At 38.7% G+C, this 20,572-nt stretch overlaps 1 protein-coding gene across 2 annotated transcripts in view; it reads right to left on the reverse strand.

The window, feature by feature from the left end:
• grm8a (glutamate receptor, metabotropic 8a) overlaps nucleotides 1-20,572 on the reverse strand; it is a 203,556-nt gene that overhangs the window by 21,120 nt on the left and 161,864 nt on the right. For both annotated transcript variants that reach the window (XM_084407247.1, XM_084407246.1), the window contains 2 exons: nucleotides 18,487-18,687; nucleotides 3,307-3,446 (listed from right to left, as the gene is read on the reverse strand). In XM_084407247.1, coding sequence (XP_084263373.1) covers nucleotides 3,307-3,446; nucleotides 18,487-18,687 — 341 coding nt within the window. The remainder of the gene's footprint in view (nucleotides 1-3,306; nucleotides 3,447-18,486; nucleotides 18,688-20,572) is intronic.

The raw sequence follows: 20,572 nt of genomic DNA on the forward strand, positions 1-20,572 counted from the left end.
TTGTTACCCTTTTATCATATGTCTTGGAGTATCGCAATAATATCGTAACGTGAGTTCAGTATCGTGACATGAGGGTATCGTTACACCCCTATAGTTTAATTTTACACACTTTTAAATCTGAGTGGAAAGAATATAACTGCTTCAGCAATGTATATATTGAATTGTTAGTAGTTTCAGTGAGTAAACAGAGCCCTTTAATGTGACCCACATACACACTGTAAACAGTAAAACGTCCACATGCAAAGGATAACGAAAATAGTCCTGTCAAAGACGAAGAGCAGAGGCGCAGTGTTGAATTAGAAACTGTGCTTTCAAAAGAAAGTCTCATTACCCACACAGATGCATCACACCAATGTAGGTTGTGTCATATGTGAGGAAGAAATCATTTTATTATTCCGTAGCGCCTGAAAGCTGTGGAAAATAAGAAACCAACGTTGCTCTTTTAAGTGCAGCTGCAGTTTGGCTCCCGGGCGCATTATATATATTTTGGGACAAACTTGTGCCAGAGGCGTTTGAGATGACATAAATAACATGACAAACCCAGAGATTGACGGCAATATTTAATGCACACATCTGTTAAGTAAGGAATAATTGATGACGGACCATTGAATTATTAAAAAATAATGCACACCCGAGGTTGTAATGTGGCCACGATGTAAATTTCTAATAATTCAATGGACCAGAGTCAATTATTCCGCTTAAACTACAGTTACCTCAAGACATTGTTCAGATGTTGCATTTTTTTTCCCAGGTTTTGTTCTTAAAATGCTTCTTATTTCTTTTATCTCATCACATTAGTTTTTGGTTCTCAGAACATTCTTTTTAAGGTTTGCCAGGAAAGTTTTCTTAACAGAAATCAAAAGTTTTTTGATTGTAGAATGTTATTCTAACGTTCCCCTATACACTCAGTTCATCATAGATCCATTATTTAACACCCTGCAACCTGGGAATGCTATTTATGGTTGCAAAAGAATAAGACGTAAAAAGAAACGTTCCTAGAATGTTATTATTTAGTTCCCAAAAAAATATAAACCTAACTTTAGAGGAACGTTCTGTGTTTGCCGGGTCAACGGTGTACGGCAGCAGCGTCTCTGCTAATAGCGAAACTGTACGTTTATCTGCTTCAAGAACAGCACCATCGTTACATCGCTAGTGAGAAATGTCATGGAGATTTTTTACGTTGATACACTTTTTTACGGCTAAAATCGTCTGAGCAGCGCTGATTTCTGTGCAAGTGTGTGTCCGTTCAATGCAAAAAATGCTCTCCTTACTTAGTATTTTTGTCTGGTTTCCAGTCCAAATATCTGAAAATTCTTAAATCAAGATGCATTTACTAGATAAGTAAAATAAGATAAGGTATTATGTCTTGTTTTCCGGAGGAATTAATCCAAATTAAGTGAGTTTTTGCGTAAAACAAGCAAAATTATCTGTCCATGGGGTAAGAAAAATAATCTTAATATTCAAACAGAAACAAGATTATTTTTCTTACCCCATGGACAGATAATTTGGCTTGTTTTAAGCAAAAACTCACTTAATTTTGATTTATTTCCCCAGAAAACAAGATATAATATCTTATGCATTTTACTGGTTTAGTAAATGCATCTTGATTTAAGATTTTTTTTTATATTTGGACTGGAAACCAGACAAAAATACTAAGTAAGAAAAGCTTTTTTTTTTGCAGTGTACTGTGTGTGTGTGTGTGTGTGTTTGAGTGGGAGAAAGAGAGCACATAATAAAAAAAACATGAAATAATTTGTCGTTTTTATCCCATTGTTTACTATATTTATTTGCTTGCTCAGTGTCGTCGTGGGTTTTGGTTCTTTTGCTGTTGTCGGCTGTAAAGACCTTTGAAATAACTGAAGTCATTTGGCGAAGTGATGTAGAACTGCAATGCGGTCAAGCAATTGCACACCTTTGAATGTTCGTCAACCAATCAGATTCAAGCATTTATCAGCCCCGTAATATAAGACATTTTATTGCAAGATTTTGCCAAACCAATCAAATAAGGACAGCTCTATACTTCTGCTCTATGGCTCTCACTGTCGCTGCTGTGGCTGCGAATGAATTATTCATGCCTGAGACAAATTACGCCTGGCAAAAACAGATTGGCTTTAATTAGAGAAGCAAAAAAAAAAAAAGGGACATATTAAAATGAAAAAAGACAGAATTTGCAAATGAACAGAAGTTTAATTTGACTTATCACATAAAAGGGTATGAAGGGTATTTAAGAATAATTGAAAGACCAAATCCCTTCATTTGATTCTTCCCATTCTCTGTCTGAAACAAAAGCCACACTGACCATTCACAATTTAATTCGGTTTTATTAATCCTGAAGACACACTAATGGGAAACAAGAAGGGTGTTTGAGGTTCAAACGCTGTCAGAATCAACGCTCACCATTTACATGCATCAGTGTTACTCAGGGTGAGGGATTTGAAATCATCTTTAACCCCATGTGCTAAATGTTGCAGCATTACTCGTCCCAATAATTTGTGCTATACAGAAATCAAATCCCTCAAGCTGTGTGACTTGTGAGATGTGCAGTTACTTTTCTAAGTGATCTGACTTATTTATTTTACTTTTACACACCCTCAATCTTGCATGTGCTACAGCATACAACTGCTTCAGCAAATGTATATACTGAAAGTTTGCTATTAGTAGTTTCCCTTTAAAGTGGCCCACATCTTTCAGCTCGACACACTGCAAACTGTAAAATTGCTAGAATTATTTTCCGTAAATGAAATGTTACGAGCCACAATTTTTCAGGGCTAACAAAGTCTTTTTTTCGGTATGCGCCGCCCATAATGAGCTGAATGCAAATCAGCGTCTGGAACACATCCAGCGCTGATCTGTTTAAGCGCTTAAGGGGCGGGTTTGATACCTGAGTTAAGAAGTGAGATTTAGAGAAGTACAAGCGGCTGGATCACGGTTCTGTAAAGCGACCACTTCCCCTCCCACACACCCAGAGGAGCTGTGATTCTCCGTCACCTATTGAAAAACTACACTTCAACCTCCCCACTGCTGCGAGAGCTTCTGGCCATGAAAACACCACTCGTTTTTGGCTCCATTAATTCTGTTTCGCAGCCAGGCATTGCAAGCTTATCTTCCATACCGTTGACTAATGAAGGCCCGAGAGTATTCATGTCACATGCATCATCAGCAAAGATGAGATTTCCAACAAACGTTTATGCTTGAATGTATCTCATCTGAACATGCGTACATTGGTATGCTCTGGAAAAAACTGGATAGATGCATGAATGCATGGATGGATTTCACCATGAGGACCAGAAAAGGCTCTTCACTCACATTAAGATGCAGTTTGTTTGTCCACTGGCCGATCACTTTGTACTCAGCTGTCGATTTGTTGGTGATCTGATACTGGAAGATGTCGTATCGTCCCGGCGCATCTCCGTTGTGGTTGAAGACCACCGGAGTCCCTGCACTTCCTGTAAAACAGTTGAGGAGTTTGTTTTTTATTCCGTGGAGAATAAAATTACAAAAAATTATTTGTACAATTTCCCCACACACTGTTGAAGGAGGCACCAAAGTCAGCATGAAATAAAAACTCACCATATCTATTTCCTAAAAAAAAAAAAAGTTATTGTGAATAATTCATCTGTGCATGTTTCAGTTGTTATGTTTTAACCTCGTAATGTTTATTTCAAATGTCATAAAAATGGCTGACTTTTCTTTATATCAGAAAGAGATTATACTTATACTCCATTTCAGTGTCAGTGTTTCTGAACTCCCTGAAACGCCTCCATTGTAGTCTTGAGTTTCTTCTGGGAACGAACACGTCACAATATTCCTCATTTAAATAATTAATACGCAGAATAAAGGGGCGGGGCCTGGTTGAGTTAGTTAGTAGTGTGTTGAAACTGGCAAGGGGCGGGGCATTTCCATTGACCAATCACAACACACTGCTCCAGCCAACCAATCAGAGCACAGTGTGCTTTTCAGAAGGAGGGGCTTCATAGAGACAGGAACTAAACAGGGGTGCGTTTCCCAAAAGCATCGTTAGTCAACTATGGTTCCGTCGTTATCAGCATAGTTTAACGACTCAGTGTTTCGCGACTCAAACCATCGCTCCAACGAACATTCGCAAACAGCATCGCAAAGTTGTGTGGTTGGAACGACAGCTTTTGACCTGTGGTTAGAAGCAGAGTTTCTAGTTTGCATGCTATGTGGACTTAATAAATCCTTGTCTTAAGCAAAATAAGCAAGCTGACATTCATTACAATCTGTATCTTTTATTTGGATTACCTATAAATGTCATTTACGTCTTTTAGTTTGTCGAGAGATTTAAAGCACCGTTTTTGAAGAGTGCGCATGTGTGTACGATCTCTGCTACAAAAGAACGAGTCTATGAATTAATCTGGAAATAAAGCAAAATAACTGAGAAAATGAGAAATAGTCCTCAGATGTCATGTCCGTAATTTATAAGAAAACATCTAGGCTTAATTCGATCTCAAACAGATTCATTAAAAGAAGTTCTTACCCCACCACGTGCGTGACGTCATAAAACAACTTGGTTGAACGACCAATTTGCGACAATACGGTTTCGGGAAACAGTCGTGACTGGCTAGTTGATTTCTTCAACGATGCATCGTACTATGGCAGTGAACTAGCGAGTTACGTCGTTGTTTGGGAAACACACCCCAGAGCGTTACTGGCAGACTGGGAAGAGAGGAGCTGTTGCAATGGAGAATATGTCAAATGTGTTTTTTGAACATTGAAAACCTTTTATGCAGAGCATAAAAAAAGACTTTGTAAAAGGGCATAATAGGTCCTCTTTAAGATATTAAAGTATTTACACATTCTTGCAGCTCCACAAAACCCGCTGCATTGCAGGACAGTGTTCAGGATCGGGTGTCACAGCAGGTGTAAATAATACATGCCACTTTCTGCAGAACGTGCAAAGATCATTGCAACCTTGTGAGGAGGTAAGAAGGTGGAAAGGTCATAAAATCAGCCAACCTTCACTGAGGTGAGTGTCTTAGAAATACCACCTGACCTCTACATCCATGTACCTTCACCAATGATGTTGTTTTGACACTTGGTTTGGTTGCTTGGATCAAACTTGAATTCGAACCTGCATTTTGAAAACCGCTTTGAGATCAAATTAATGAACTAAATGTCAAAAGAACTTGGATTTGCATCTATAATTCTAGCGTGAAGCCCTTAGGCCTTAAACTCTGATTAAAAACCTTGAACATCCAAAAATGTAGGGAAGTTATTAAACGTATAAAGTGGGGTTGAAAAGTCTGACATTTTTCTAACATAACACAAATATTTTCATAACAAATGTTGAGAACTGAATCGATTATGATCGTGATCCAAAGAGCAAATTAGACTTTCTTCAAAGTCCTCAAACTTTGTTTATGTCACGTACTGCTCTGAGACAAGAAGGTTGAGGATCCAAACGCGGTATTTATTGAACAGGGTAAACCAAAGACGTAATCCAAATCCAGGCAAGGGTCATACACAAACAAGCAATCCAAACAATAAGAGAAAAGGGCTGAGGCAAGGAGAGAAATCCGAGGGAAAAGGCAGAGAATCAAGGTAACCAGGACACAAACACGCTCAGAATTTCAGTACAAACACTAAACAAGACTTCGCAGGGAATGACAGAGAGAACTAGTCATGAGTCGTTCATTGCGTCCGTCACGTGACAATTGAACCAAAGACTCGGAAGGTAAAGTAATTATTTATGTTCCCTGTAAATTATTTTTGAATGCATTATAATGATTTCTTAATTCAGAAAATGTTCAAGATTGCGTAGGTGGATGTGGAATTTCAGGGAATTTGCCTGTTAAAAGTACAACATTTAAAGCCCCTTAAATGAACGAAATGACTCGAAAAAAGATTTGTTCATTTTGATGAACGAGATCGAACAAGAGAGTCAGTATATAGATCCAAACTTCCCATCACTAGAGAGAACCAGGCTTATATAGGGTGAGCAAACAAGAAGATGAGACACAGGTGAAAACAATGAGAGCTAATGAGTCCAGGCAGAGAATTATGGGAGATGTAGTTTGTGAGGGAATGACAATAGTCTGTTGTGGAGTGCCCTCTGGTGGCTCTCAAGGGCACTCCAGCTGGTGACCATTACAGCATGGAAAATGTCAGCGCCTATAAGTTCACTTGTACTAAGCAAATCAAAATGTCCTAGGAAAGTTTTAACGTTTTTACATGCCCTCGACTTTTGGAAAGGTTTTTATTAGTAGTTTCAGTACTTAATAAGGGCACTTTCCACCATCAGATGCCCTGGCTTCAGAAAAACACACAAGGACACGTAGGTTTACGACGAGACAGCACATTTCCTGTGACCAAAGATCCGATTTGCTTCTCATTCCAGCAAAAATGAATACAAATTTTAGCCCGATATCTGAATCTCAGAGGATCATCAGTAAATCCATCTTCTTCAAACTGATGAACACAAACCTAGAACACAAATGTGCAACAATCTGTGAGAACCTAAAACCATTAAACTTACTAAACAACCTGATAAAAAAACCTAGAAGACTGTAAACAGACTGGATCTATGAAACTACACAAAGAAGAGAGAAAATAATGTGGCGATTTAATTGCTTAAGAAAAGCAGTACACTTGAATCTCAGGAACTCAGTCCCCGGGGCCCTGAAACACAACCACATCTCACAAACTCAAATATATACCAAATTAAAACAATCATAAAACAATCTAACAGGCATGTCTATGTCTTCATGCATAACCTTGATAGAAAAACTCACAAGTTCAGCCACACAAACATGAACATGGTGCTTTAAACTCATACAAACCAGTTATAAAGTCTACAAGGGATGGAAATAATTACTTTTTTGTGAACTGATTAAATTTTAAATCCAACTTGATAAACATTTTAAAACAATGAATCACACTATTTATGAAGTATTTATGGAGAACAATATCTTATAATAGATGACCATGTTTCATGAGACTTTTACCCTTCAAAACAAATATTTTGTTTTGTAATATTATGTAATATAAGAAACACCCTGTTGGCTGGATTAATGCCCACGTGAAAAACACAATTTTGGGTTTCATTTATCTTATCATATTAGAACTATCTGAAAAGTGAGAGAGACACAATTTACAGTATTATTAGCTTTGCTAGATGAAAGTCTAACAAAAAAAAGCCACAGCATAGTTAATCTAGTCCACTGCTAAAGCTACATGAAATTGTTGTTTTTTTACGCTTCCGGCTACAATTATTTCCTTTCCACTTCAGCCATGTGAAACAAAACTCTTAAAATACAACGATTCCCTCCCAAAAGCTGCTACACCCCTGAAAGAATCGTGCAACCATCACTAATAAGATGTTTCTATTTTTGTTTGCTTTCGATCTGCATTTGTATCCGAGATTCTGGCCACTGATTAGCCGAATCTCTTTTCTACAACTTTCTTCAATCCCATCGCCATCGTCTTCCTCATCAGCGGCTTCATTACAGCGGCTCTTGGGACCGTTTGTCTGGAGCTCAGACGTAAGAGGAACCTCAGTCAGACCTCAGTCGCTGCATCTATACACACAAAAACCCCTTTGATTCGCCCACCATGAAGGAAAGTGAGAGCTGAGGAGGGCAAAGCCTCCGGAAGCAATATTTTCAGCGAATATAATGAGCCAGATTCGGCAAGCGCTTGTGCAGGGAACATCCAGACAGCTCTGTTCTTTTATTTAAGGAGACATCAAGTGAAGGAAAATACCGCTCCTTTCTGCAAACCCAAGACAGTGAGTGTTTTGTGTTTGCTGTGCATGTGAGAGCTGCCATGTGAGATACAACACCCATTGTCTTTAAATCTCTGCTCTCGCATGCAAACATCATTCCCCGCGTGGCAAAGGTGGTTAACGGCTCTCTCGGGATCAACGCGAGCTTGTTGTCACTGCAAATCAACACTAGATTAAAAAGTTTGTCGAGACAAACTTTGATGTTGGCTTGAGGAAGACTGACCAGAAAGTTTGAAGGTTTTCAGTTTGAAGTAGTTTAAAGTTTAAAATAGTTTTAAGGCTTAAAGACAATTTTGAAGGCAATATAGTCTATCAGAAAACAGACAGATAGATAGATTAGCAGAAATTAGCACATTGCAAACTTGTTTTTTGCACGTTTCTAGCATGATTTAGCATGTTGTTAGCATGAATTAGCACATTGCTAACATGCTTTACAATGTTCTTAGCATTAATTAGCATGTTGGTACCATGAATTAACAAATTGCAAACATGTTGCTAGTATGAATTAACACATTGTTAACATGTTTTTGCATGTTTCTATCATGATTTAGCATGTTGGTACCATGAATTAGCAAATTGCAACCATGTTGCTACACTTTGCTAACATGTTTTTGCATGTTGCTAGCATTATTTATAATGTTGCTTGCATTTTTTTAACATGTTGTTCTAGGCTAGTTGTTAAACTTTGCGAGTGATAGACAGCTTAAATACTTCATGAGTTATTGCATGAAAGTTTTGACCCCCCTTCAATGAAAGTCTATAGGAATTTGTGATTGTTCGGAAGTCCGATACGGGAGTTTCCAAAGTCAGATCAGTTAGAAAAGATATAGCAATGTGAGTCAGATCAGTCTGAAGGTCTGAGGCGAGTTTGGTGGTTGTAGAGTTAAAGCTCGAGGAGGAGTAAATGTATTCTCAGAAGAAGAAGAAACTTAAATAGCTTTCTCAAGTCTACGTAACACAAGTAAATAAGCCACTGTGCATGTTGATAGATTACTTCGTTATTAATCTAGCAACATAATCCCTGCATAAGAAAATGTTCATGATGGGAGAGGATAGCGGCACAGAAGACGAAGCGACTTACTGAGTTTATCCACTGATATTGATCAAAGCGTGGCGTTCCAGGTGGACCGGGGCAGCGGGAAATTGAGGATTACAGGAGAGCAGACAGACGCAACAATGGACCACTCGTGGGATTAACCTTTCTGCCAACCCTTACATGCTGCTTCTGTCAGCAGAAATCACTGTTACTATTGCACATTTTGGTAACACTTTACAATAAGGTTCATTAGTTAACTACCTTAGTTTACATGAATGAGCAATACTACTTCAGCATTTATTAATCTTAGTTAATATTAATTTCAACATTTACTAATATATTATTCAAATCAAAGGTTGCATTTGTTAATATTTTGCATTTGTCGACGTACAGTACAATGCTGCTGGGTTGTCTTGACATGAGCCAAAGTGTAATAACACACTGCCTTTCCTCTCAGTATAGCCTGTCTCTGAGAATGTCTTTCTGTGAACATGATATGATACACCTCCTAAGGCCGTTCCTGTATTATTTTAGCGCAGAATGATTTGAGAAGAGGATAGATCTCTGTTACGGAGTTAAACGCCAGATCCTGCCGCCGCTCTCCGTTTTAAGATTCACCGTCACGCCGCCTCGACTTACAAGGGGATTTGTTTTACACAACACAATTATCATCCCTTTTTTCCCCCACAGCTCGTCTGAATGCACACATCCACAATCTCACTTCCCGCTCCGTCCATCTCCAAAACACTAATCTAAAAATAAGTGTATGTAGGGAAGCACTGGAGCGGGGGGTAATTGTGGCTGAGCTGCAGGCAGTGTGAGGCTTGAAGTTGGACGCCTGCCTTCGTATCAACTTCCATTTACCGCTTCTGTGGCCTCTTTTCTCTCCAAACGCTTCTGTGTGCACACTTATGAACATGGCATACTAGTATACTAATCCTACTAGCAGATGCAGATGGGGGGGGTAGACAGACAAAAACATTGCAGTCCATTGCATTACATTAAATATGCAGTGCGGCTGCAATTACTTTATTATCCCTGGTGAAGGGATAACAACAAGCTCGCGTTGATCCCGAGAGAGCCGTTAACCACCTTTGCCACGCGGGGAATGATGTTTGCATGCGAGAGCAGAGATTTAAAGACAATGGGTGTTGTATCTCACATGGCAGCTCTCACATGCACAGCAAACACAAAACACTCACTGTCTTGGGTTTGCAGAAAGGAGCGGTATTTTCCTTCACTTGATATAACCACGTGTTGCTACGTGGTTGCTAGGGTGTTGCTATGCAGTTGCCAATGTATTTGTGGTGGTTGTTATGCAGTTGATAGTGTACTCGGGGTGGTTGCCAGGATGTTGCTATGCAGTATAGAATAAATAAATAAAGTTTAAGGCATCTAAGAAATATTTGTTAATCTTTTTTTTTATTTTAAAGTCTAGGGTACTCGAGGTGGTTGCTAGGATGTTGTTATGTAATTGCTAGGCTACTCATGGCGGTTGCTAAGGTATTTGGGGTGGTTGCTATGCAGTTGTAAGGTATTTGTGGTGGTTGCTATGCAGTTGATAGTGTACTCTGAGTGGTTGCCAGGGTGTTAATATGCAGTATAGAATAAATAAATAAATAAATAAATAACAAAAAATATTTATTAATCTAATTTAAAAGTCCAGTAGCAGGTTTGGCAAACAGTGAATTTTGGACACTGTAGATGCCTCTTATTAATGCAATTTTGTGAAATGATTTGACAACAATGTAACAGTGTAACTCATTGTAGCATTCCATGCAACATTCCATTAGACATTAGTATGCAGTGCACTAGCATTTCTTCTCACACACTACACATGCTGACCTGTTGCACACACACACACACACACACACACACACACACACACACACCTACAACCCTTCACACTTTTAAAAGGTCTTTTCTGGACCTCCACGCACTCTCATCCAGTCCTTCCATTTCTCTCGTCATAATTGGCCAGCGCTGTGTTCATTATCACATACTGGCCCACAGTTAATGCAGTGTGTGTGTGTGTGTGGTGTCTGAAGGCAGTAACGAGAGCTCCAGTGCGGGTGAGTTAACTCATCAACCGCGGCTCAGATGTAATTGTTCCACAGTATCAGACGGATTAATGAGAAACCTTTCGCTTCCCCTGTGATAACGGCCAAACGCCAAGACATCGGATATCCGTCAACCACTGCTCAATAGCACAAGAGTGTGTGTGAGTGTGTGTGAGCTCCTTTATAGGTGCAAAAGGGTGAATCTATCATGTCTGTCTATCTATCTATCTATCTATCTATCTATCTATCTATCTATCTATCTATCTATCTATCTATCTATCTATTTCCTTTTGCAAAACACAATTTTTTAGCCCAAAAATACAATCGTACAGGAATTAGTGGTGTAAAATGTGAATGTTTTCGCTCCGTCACACTTGACATTCTATGACATCGGCAAGAGTGTTCATTAATCTAATGGTGCTTTCTAATTCATTTATTAGTAGTAGTAGTAGTAGATTAATTAATACTTTACTAGAGCATGGCATGGCCAAACACCAACAACACTGCTCATTTCTCATGAGATCCGAAAACGTAAAACTCTAGTCTTTTGATTACAATCATAAACTCACCCTGAGAACAGTTGGCCCATTTCTGTTTAGAAGACACTCAATGAGGCTAGTTTACAACGCTGTTTCTCACAGTAAGGACCACTTTGCCTAGATACAGCAAAGAAAACATAAAAAGAACAGCGGCGAATGCATCGCTGAATACAAAGAGTTCAGACTGGGAGGCATGGCTTTGGGAACGTGCCATTAACAACAGGGCATAAAAGTGTCATCATAACAAATGGCAGGTGTACAGCAATGAGAGGCAATGCAACCTCTAAACAGGCCTAATGCTGATCCACTGCGATGCATATGTGACCCTGGACCACAAAACCAGTCACAAGTCGCACGGGTATATTTGTGGCAATAGCCGACAATACATTGAACGGGTCAAAATTATCGATTTTTCTTTTATGCCAAAAATCATTAGGATATTAAGTAAAGATCATGTTCCACGAAGATATTTTGTAAATTTCCTATCGTAAATATATAAAACATTTATTTTTGTGAGTGAATGCAGCACAATCGCGAACACAAATGAACAACTTTAAAGGCGATTTTCTCAGTGTTTCGATTTTTTTGCACCCTCAGATTCCAGATGTTCAAATAGTTGTATCTCGGACAAATATTGTCCTATCCTAACAAACCATACATCAATGGAACGCTTATTTATTCAGCGTTCAGATGATGTATAAATCACAATTTAAAAAAATTGACCCATGTGACTGGTTTTGTGGTCCAGGGTCACATATCAGCATTCATTCACACATTCAGCGGGATTCACCTCTTGGATCTGATCGCGAATGTTTCTCTAGTTCTGGTTTATTCAATAGCAGCCAATTAACTGCAGAATGTTGCGTTATAACCGCACCAAAACATTAACAAAATGTCAAAACATAAAAAAATGCAAAAAAAAACAAAAAACGGTAAATTTACAGTAAAAAAACAGCAGCTGTGGTTGCCAGAAATTTACCGTAAAAAATACGGTAGGAAAATTTTAGGTTTTACAGACTTAACTTAAATTTACATTAAATGTACGATTAGATCTATCACAGTTAATCACCGTATATAGTACAGAAACTTTCTTCTAACCAATTAACAGTTTTTTTTTATTTTAAGTCTTTTACCGTTAAAATCACAATCTAAGTGAAATGAACCAGTGTGCTTTCTCTAATTGTTTTGGCCACATCTGCTTTCCTACGGCAGCATCATGATGTTATGTGAGGCTCTGGTGTCAGGACTCTGAGGAACTCTTATCTGCGGGAGTTTCTGATCCACTCCAGGAGGGTGTCAATAACAGCCAAGTGTCTGCAACGAACCGTGGGATCACGCACGCGGCCCGTCTCATGCTGCTGAGAAAGGTTACACCAGCACGAAAAAGAGCCGCAGGATCGTTAAACAGACTCGTTTGGCAGCTATAGCCTTTTCCCAGAATGCTCCAGGGCAGAGTAACGATTTTGATTTCCTTTTTCCATTCGAGGTTGCTCAGGAGACAAAAATAAGAGTTTCAACTTTAAAAGATCCAGAAGATATCTCTTTTAAAATTACTTCATTTCCGTCTCCATTTACTCTCTATTGATCTCCATAGCCCCGTCTAAGTTGCAAATTTAAGTTATGCACATAAAACATTTGAAGCACTGTTTCCATCCCATGTGTTTAAGAGAACAAAATCGGCACTTCCCGGGATATTTGCACAAAATATCTGTAAAAAATAATTAAACTTGCTGCGATCGGGGAAACCACATGGATCTGTTTTCATATTTCATAAATGACTTGCGGACGAAATGCAATGTCATGTTCTCTTGCGTTCGGATGGCTGGTGTTTGGGAACGCGATTCCCAATCATTTTGATGACGGACTTTGACTCAGGCATTTCAGAACGACCAAACCAACACTTGAGATGCTGAGCGATGCGATTGGTCCACTGATTAGGCCAATTATCCAATCACATGAGTTTTTTGTTGTGCATTGAGGGATTTATTCTGTAAATGTGTTTCCATCATAGTTCATGTGCATGTCTTCCTGTTGGATAAAAAATTATCCGTCTAAATTTAAGCATTTCAATTCAGCGTTTTTATGCAAAATCTGCCTAAAAATAGGTGAATGGAAACCGCTATTGATGTCTAAGGGAAATCTCATCTGTGGTTTGCCTTTCTTACCAACTTTAAGACACCAAGGTGATTTTCCTGCATGGTGAGGATGTAAAGGAATACGCTGTTGGGTTGATGAATTGGATTAATAAAGATCTCTGTCCCCTGTTTCTGTCTTTTCGCAGAATTGCACGCCTCCCGTGATCACCGCTGGTTTGAATATTAATGAGGAACATACTGAGTCCTCTTCACCTCGTAATTAACTTTGAACAAGAGCATCTTAGCCTGATCTCACCCAAACAAAAGACCACACGTACACACAAATAAAGAAGCTTCAGTGGTGTCTATTTCTCTCAAATCACCAGCAAAGACAATGACAATCCAACAGCAATCAGTAGAGACAAAAGTCAGTGTGTTATGCCTGTGTAAAGCTGAGTAAATATCAATAAGGAGACAAAACAAAGTTTAAAGGGTAACTCTCGCCAAAATTGAACCTAGGCTCTTTTTGTTAATCTACCCGAAGCAAACTTTCGTGTAAAAGTATAATTAGAATGGAAACGCCACTTGACCATATTTTCGTTTTAGGTTAAATGCCTTGTGAATGGGAGTGAATGGGGCACTTCTACTATAGCGTCAAAATCACTTTTTTAAAAACACTAAGAAGGCTCGACACAACATGAAACTTTGCTGGAAGTATCACCAGGGGCTCTACACATGAACTCCAGCATTGAGAACATTGTTTGTGTACAGAGAGTTTACTAAAAAGAAAGATACGAGGCGTTTCTCAATGTCAAGGAAGGATCCTCGGAAGCCAGAATTTCGAGGATGCTACGTCATCGACATCCGTCGAAGGACTGTTCCAATGTCGAGGATCCTCGGAATTTCCACCAAGGACTGAGTCCTTCATTCGAAAAATATCCCATATACAGGAAAGGATGCATATGTGTAGCCTTCGCGCTCTTCGCGCTCTCAAATCACCCACAATCCTATGCGCGCAGCTTTGCTATCTTGTTCAAAAAATTCAAAATGTTGGACATTAACGGAGTCGGAGCGTTAACGGATCAATATGCTTTCAAATGTAAATATATTTACGTTACCAAACATTTGTTTAAAAAAATAATTACATCCATTATGTTATGGGTCAAATTGACCCGCACTGTTTAAACACACTTAACAGTCAAATAATCAATATGATTTTTTGATTTAAAAACGATTATATTGCCTGAGTGAACAGAACTGCGTCCATAGCAACGCTCTGTTTTTCATTTTCACTGACGTAATGATGCACTGACGTGCACTTGCTAGCCTGTTCCATTTACGTGTTCTCCAAATGCTAAAGAGGAGCCTCGCCTAGCCTCTGAAGGAAGTGACTTGGAAGGACCAGTCCTGCCAAGGAAGTATCTTTGACATTGAGAAACACCTTTTGTCTGACTAAGATTTAGTGTTTCCGGTGGCTGGAATTTTGTCAGTCAAAAGTAGTCGATCTCCGAATGCAATGTAATGAACGGACTCCATATGAGGAAATGTCATGAACTTGTAATTTCAATGAAAAGCAGACTTAGATAAAAAATTATCCGTGAATTTATATGGAAACAAGCTTTAGGAGCTTTCCATCTTCACTCTCTTCATGTTACGTTGCATTCGGAGATCGACTACTTTTGACTGACAAAATTCCAGCCACCGGAAACAATAAATGATAAAGTGAGTTGTTCAAAACCTTTCTTTTTAGTAAACTCTGTGTACACAAACCATGTTCTCAATGCTGGAGTTCACGTGTAGAGCCCCTGGTGATACTTCCAGCAAAGTTTCATGTTGTGTCGAGCCTTCTTAGTGTTTTAAAAATAGCGATTTTGACGCTATCATAGAAGTGCCCCATTCACTCCCATTCACAAGGCATTTAACCTAAAACGAAAATACGGTCAAGTGGCGTTTCCATTCTAATTATGCTTTTACACGAAAGTTTGACTTGGGTAGATGAACAAAAAGAGCCTAGGATCAATTTTGGCAAGAGTTATTACCCTTTAACTGAAATTATTGGCAGCAACCTTTTATGCTTTTTTCCATGATCAACTCTCTTTAGTGTTGCTGTTTGAGCATGAAAAAGCTCTGCAAAGTTACAAAGTCCCTCCAGCAGGAGTTCTTCTCTATATCAGTGTCAGTGTTTCTGAACTCTCTGAAGCGCCTCCATTGTCTTGAGTTTTCTTCCGCGTCACAATCATGGTTGTTTTCCCATGTATTGACTGACAGCTCTCCTGTCCTCATGTTGAGAGGAATCGTGAGTAAAATGTGTGTGAACATGATGGTTATTGTAGATCTATATGAGAACAGGTGTTTACTCATCTCATTTGCACAAAAACAGATTCAGTATTCCTCAAAATGAATAAAAACAGTGAAACAAATTCAGAATAACGCCATTACTTTTAAAAGTAACTTTCCCCAACACTGGTCACAATATTTCCCATTTAAATAATTCCCACACAAGGCATACGCAAAATAATGGGCTTGAGACCTGGTTGAGTTAGCTAGTAGTGTGTTGTCTCCATGTTTTTTTTCCACCCCGAATCTAAACCCCCTTTTTACGGCCTTTCTACGTTTCTGGTCAATCCACTTGCTTTTTCACATTTTCATTATCCAACTCAGGTCACAACACACTGCTCCAGCCGACCAATCAGAGCACATTGTGCTTTTCAGAAGGAGGGGCTTCATAGAGACAGGAACTAAACAGAGCGTTACTGACAGACTGAGAAGAGAGGAGCAGCAACAATGGAGAAGATGAGGAAAAATAATGTGTTTTTTGAACATGCATGAAAACCTGTTAGAGCACAAAAACAACATCAAGACTTTGTAAAAGGGCATAATATGGCTTCCTTAAAATAACTTATTTGCATAAATTTTAAAATGTAATTTATTCCTGTGATCAAAGCTGAATTTTCAGCATCATTACTCCAGTCTTCAGTGTCACATGATCCTTCAGAAATGATTCTAATATGATGATTTGCTGCTCAATAAACAGGAAAACAGTTCGCCTGAAATTACTGGCAGCACATAACAACTATTTTAACTCTAAACCATTGCTTCATCAAACTGTGCAATCGATACACATCAGACTAGAGCAGAAAAACATCTCCCAGGTCTCTCTCTCTCTCTCTCTCTCTCTAATTACGTTTCTGGTCACATTCGGAAGAAGCATGCGCTGTCTGACAGTGAAATTCCCATATCTGTCTTTCACTTCAAACACAGTCAGATGAGGAACGCGAGGTGGTGGAGCAAATAACCCAGGTTGCATTGGCCGCCAGAAAGTGAATGAATGATGTTTTAATGGACGCGCGCAGCCCCGCCCCTCCGCGCGCGCCGCAATCGCTCAATGCAGTTATGCAAATTACACAACTTGAAGGCAAACATAAGCTAGCAGATGATAACAAAACGACGGAGTTGTGGGATAGAAAAATTAAAGAGTAGCGAAGACGCACGGAGAAAAAAACTAATATTTAAATGAATCGTTTGATTCCGTTTCAAAGAGAATGTTTAGCTTCTTTTGTTTCAACATGATTCAAGGCGCACGAGGGGAACAAAAACAGTCAATCACGCGCAGTGAGTTATAATGCGCTCTTATTAAGACACGCGCTGAGCTGCACATTATGAAGAAATATGAGCATCCCTGCATGCGCTTAAGTCACATTTTCCAGCTATGACGCATGTGTAATGATTTCAGGGGTCACTGAGGGGTGCCGTAAGACACAGAAATGACAAACACAAGAGGGAAGAAGATTGTGCCAGTGCACAGGGCGATCTGTGATCGCGAGAATTAATGAATATGCTAGAGGTAAGAAATATGAAAAATTTGTGAAAACACTTGAATATGTACATAGAGAAGCTCGACTGTTAAGATAAGCATGCTGCATTGTTAATAGACATGCCAGCGGCGTTGCATAGTAAAATATGGCATAACACTGTATAATAACTTTCATTAATATGGCTTTAACACCCATTATACTGTGAGGCTTAAAGGGAATAATTGAAAAATGAGAATTCTTTGATCATTTATTCACCCTCGCGTTGCAAATAAAACTTTTTTTTTCTTGGAATACAAAATTCCATGATATTTAATTAAAAGTCATTGGTTTTTAAATCTCGTATAATCAATCACAACACTAAACATTTGAATGTGCACAAGGGGACTCTTTTTTAAAGCAAATAATAACTTTGGTTCTCAAACAATTCTTCAACATCTCTTTTTGTGCTCCAATTGCACAAAATGCAAAATTGCATACCAACGGTACATAAAAATAATCACTTGTACATGTTTTATGACATTTAAACAGTTTTAATGTACACTGCTGTTCAGAAGACTCTTCTGCTCACCATGGCTGCATTTATTTGATTAAAAATACTGCTATATTGTGAAATATTATTACAATTTGAATATATTGTAAAATGTAATTTATTCCTGTGATCAAAGCTGAATTTTCAGAATCATTACTCCAGTCTTCAGTGTCACATGATTTTGTGCTGATTAAAAAAAAAAAAAAAAAAAAAATTATATATATATATATATATATTATAATAATATAATAAAATAGTTTTTCCAGGATTCTTTGATGAATAGAAAGTTCAAAAGAACAGCATTTTTTTTAAATGGAAATCTTTTGCAACATTGTAAATATCTTTACTTGCACTTTTGATTATTTTAATGCATCCTTGCTGAATACAAATTTATTCCAAAAAAATATTATTTTATTATTTTATTTTATATTAGATATATATCACACTCACCTCAAAGCTAATTAAGCATTAAATAATGTAAAAATGTATAATATTTGTATTAAAAGTAGTTGTAAAGTGTAACCAGAGGCAGAAACCAGACTTGAATCACTTACTGTACATTGCAAATAAATTGACTTGAAACTTGACCTCCATCATTGATTTGTGAACAGCACTCTCGAGACTTGATTTCGACTGGAGACTCGCAAACATCTCAGACTGTGGTTCAGCTGAGGATCTGAGCACTCACCATTGAAATTAACGCTCCGGATGTATCCCAGCAGCTCCTTTCCATTGATATTGCTCATGCGGGGACAGAGTCCGGGGTATCCGAAGCAGTAATCCCTGTGCATGCGGTGCAGAGCGTGTGCCATCGCATACACCGCATCCATCACGAACTGAACCTTCCCTTCCTGCTCGTAGCTGGAGTCACGGCCCACCTTCTCCAGGCCTGCGCAAACACACACAAAACACACATCTTCAACAAACACAGCCTTAGTCTTCGCTCTCAAGAGGGTCTGGCAAGGTTCTCTTAAAGTTATGAACAAATGTTATTCCAGTAACGTTAATAAAATGTTCATTCATAGTTATCTGGTCTTTAATAATGTTCTCAAAACGTAAGCACAAAAACATTATCTTTACATCGGTCATGGCACATTTTATTTCGGAAATGTTTTAGTTGGATTTTTATTTTATTTAATTTTTGTTACAATTTTACCACTTGTTTCGGAATGTTCAGAGAACATTCAAAAGTAACATTCCGAAAATGTTTGCAAACTGATCAAATGGAATGTTCACTTAAAGGAACACTTCACCGTTTTTTCATATTAAACTATGTTATTCCCTTAACTAAGACGAGTTGATACATACCTCTCTCGTCTCAGTGCGTGCACTCAATCGCTCTGATAGCACTTAGCTTAGCCCAGTTCATTCATTAGGGACCAAACAGAGATGAAGCTAGAAGCGACCAAACACCTCCACGTTTTCCCTATTTAAACACAGTTACACGAGTAGTTACACGACCAAGTATGGTGACACAAAATAAAACGTGGCGCTTTTCTAAGCGGGTAAAAAGGATAACTATAATGTATGGCGGAATAGCACTTGGGACTCGGGAGCACTTCGACTCGGCGCGGTAAAAAGTCACGCCTGAAAAATCCTCTCCCTCTCACTTCTGTCATTAGAACCAACGTGACTTTTTACTGCGCCGAGTCGAAGTGCTCCCGAGTCCCAAGTGCTATTCCACGCCAGAGCGATTGAGTGCACGCACTGAGACGAGAGAGGTATGTATCAACTCGTCTTAGTTAAGGGAATAACATAGTTTAATATGAAAAAACGGTGGAGTGTTCCTTTAACGGTCGCATTACATTTTTAAAACATAAAAAAAACGTTTAGGGAACATTCAGAAAAAAAAAAAACGTTTTCATAAGAACGTTAACCAACCATGTTTTTGTTGCTTAAGCATAAGATGTTTAATTTGGAGACTCCACTCTTGCAGATGCAGTAATTCTCGTTGTAATAAATTGCCCTTTAATGTTTCTCAAACGTATGCACTCGTTAGAGTAATTAGCTAATCGAGTCCTTGAGGAGGCGTGTGTGCCGGCCATCTGATGCACACATTCTACCCGGTAAAGGCAACAGCGAAAATGAGATCTTTCCAAACAAATATGTTCTTCCATATCTCTCAAGACGGCGAAAGTAATATCACGCCTGCCGTTCTGAACAAATATTCCAGCTGTTGTTGTGAGCAAATTGAATTTGGCTCAGGCATCTATGATTATTTCCCTCATAATCACCAGAGCGCTTTCCAAGTTGGTGCATTTTCAACAAAAGCATCGGATGCCTCCAGGAAGATCTTTCTTCTCCCGCCACAGTTTTTGACGCAATGAAAGATAAATAAAATATGAAGGTGAATTAGCAAGACCTGGAGTCCTCCATCGCTTCTGCTGTCAGTGAGGAATTAATAGGCTCCTGTAAATGAAATCCAATCCGCTTTTATAGCGCTTTCAGAGCAATGGGAAAATGATGCATTTGGTCTTCCAAACACCAGACGGATTACCTGACCTGCACCGTGTGATAAATACAGCAGAGAGAAACACAGGCCAGAGAAAAACACTCCCAGTGTCAAAACAAGGTGGACATCACGTTTATTTGTGGTTTCAACAGCACATCGACATTTACACTCAAACTCAAAAGTCATGAGATATGTTTGGAAAGAAATGCTAGCATATACTATATAGTTCCTACCATTAAAAAAAGAGAAATGAATGTAAAGCATTATGCAATGATTTAAATCCAACAGTGATTCTAACTAACACTTTTCAGTTAACTTTACT

Source organism: Rutilus rutilus (genome assembly GCF_951802725.1).
Source record: "Rutilus rutilus genome assembly, chromosome: 4".
Taxonomy (NCBI): Eukaryota; Metazoa; Chordata; class Actinopteri; order Cypriniformes; family Leuciscidae; genus Rutilus; species Rutilus rutilus.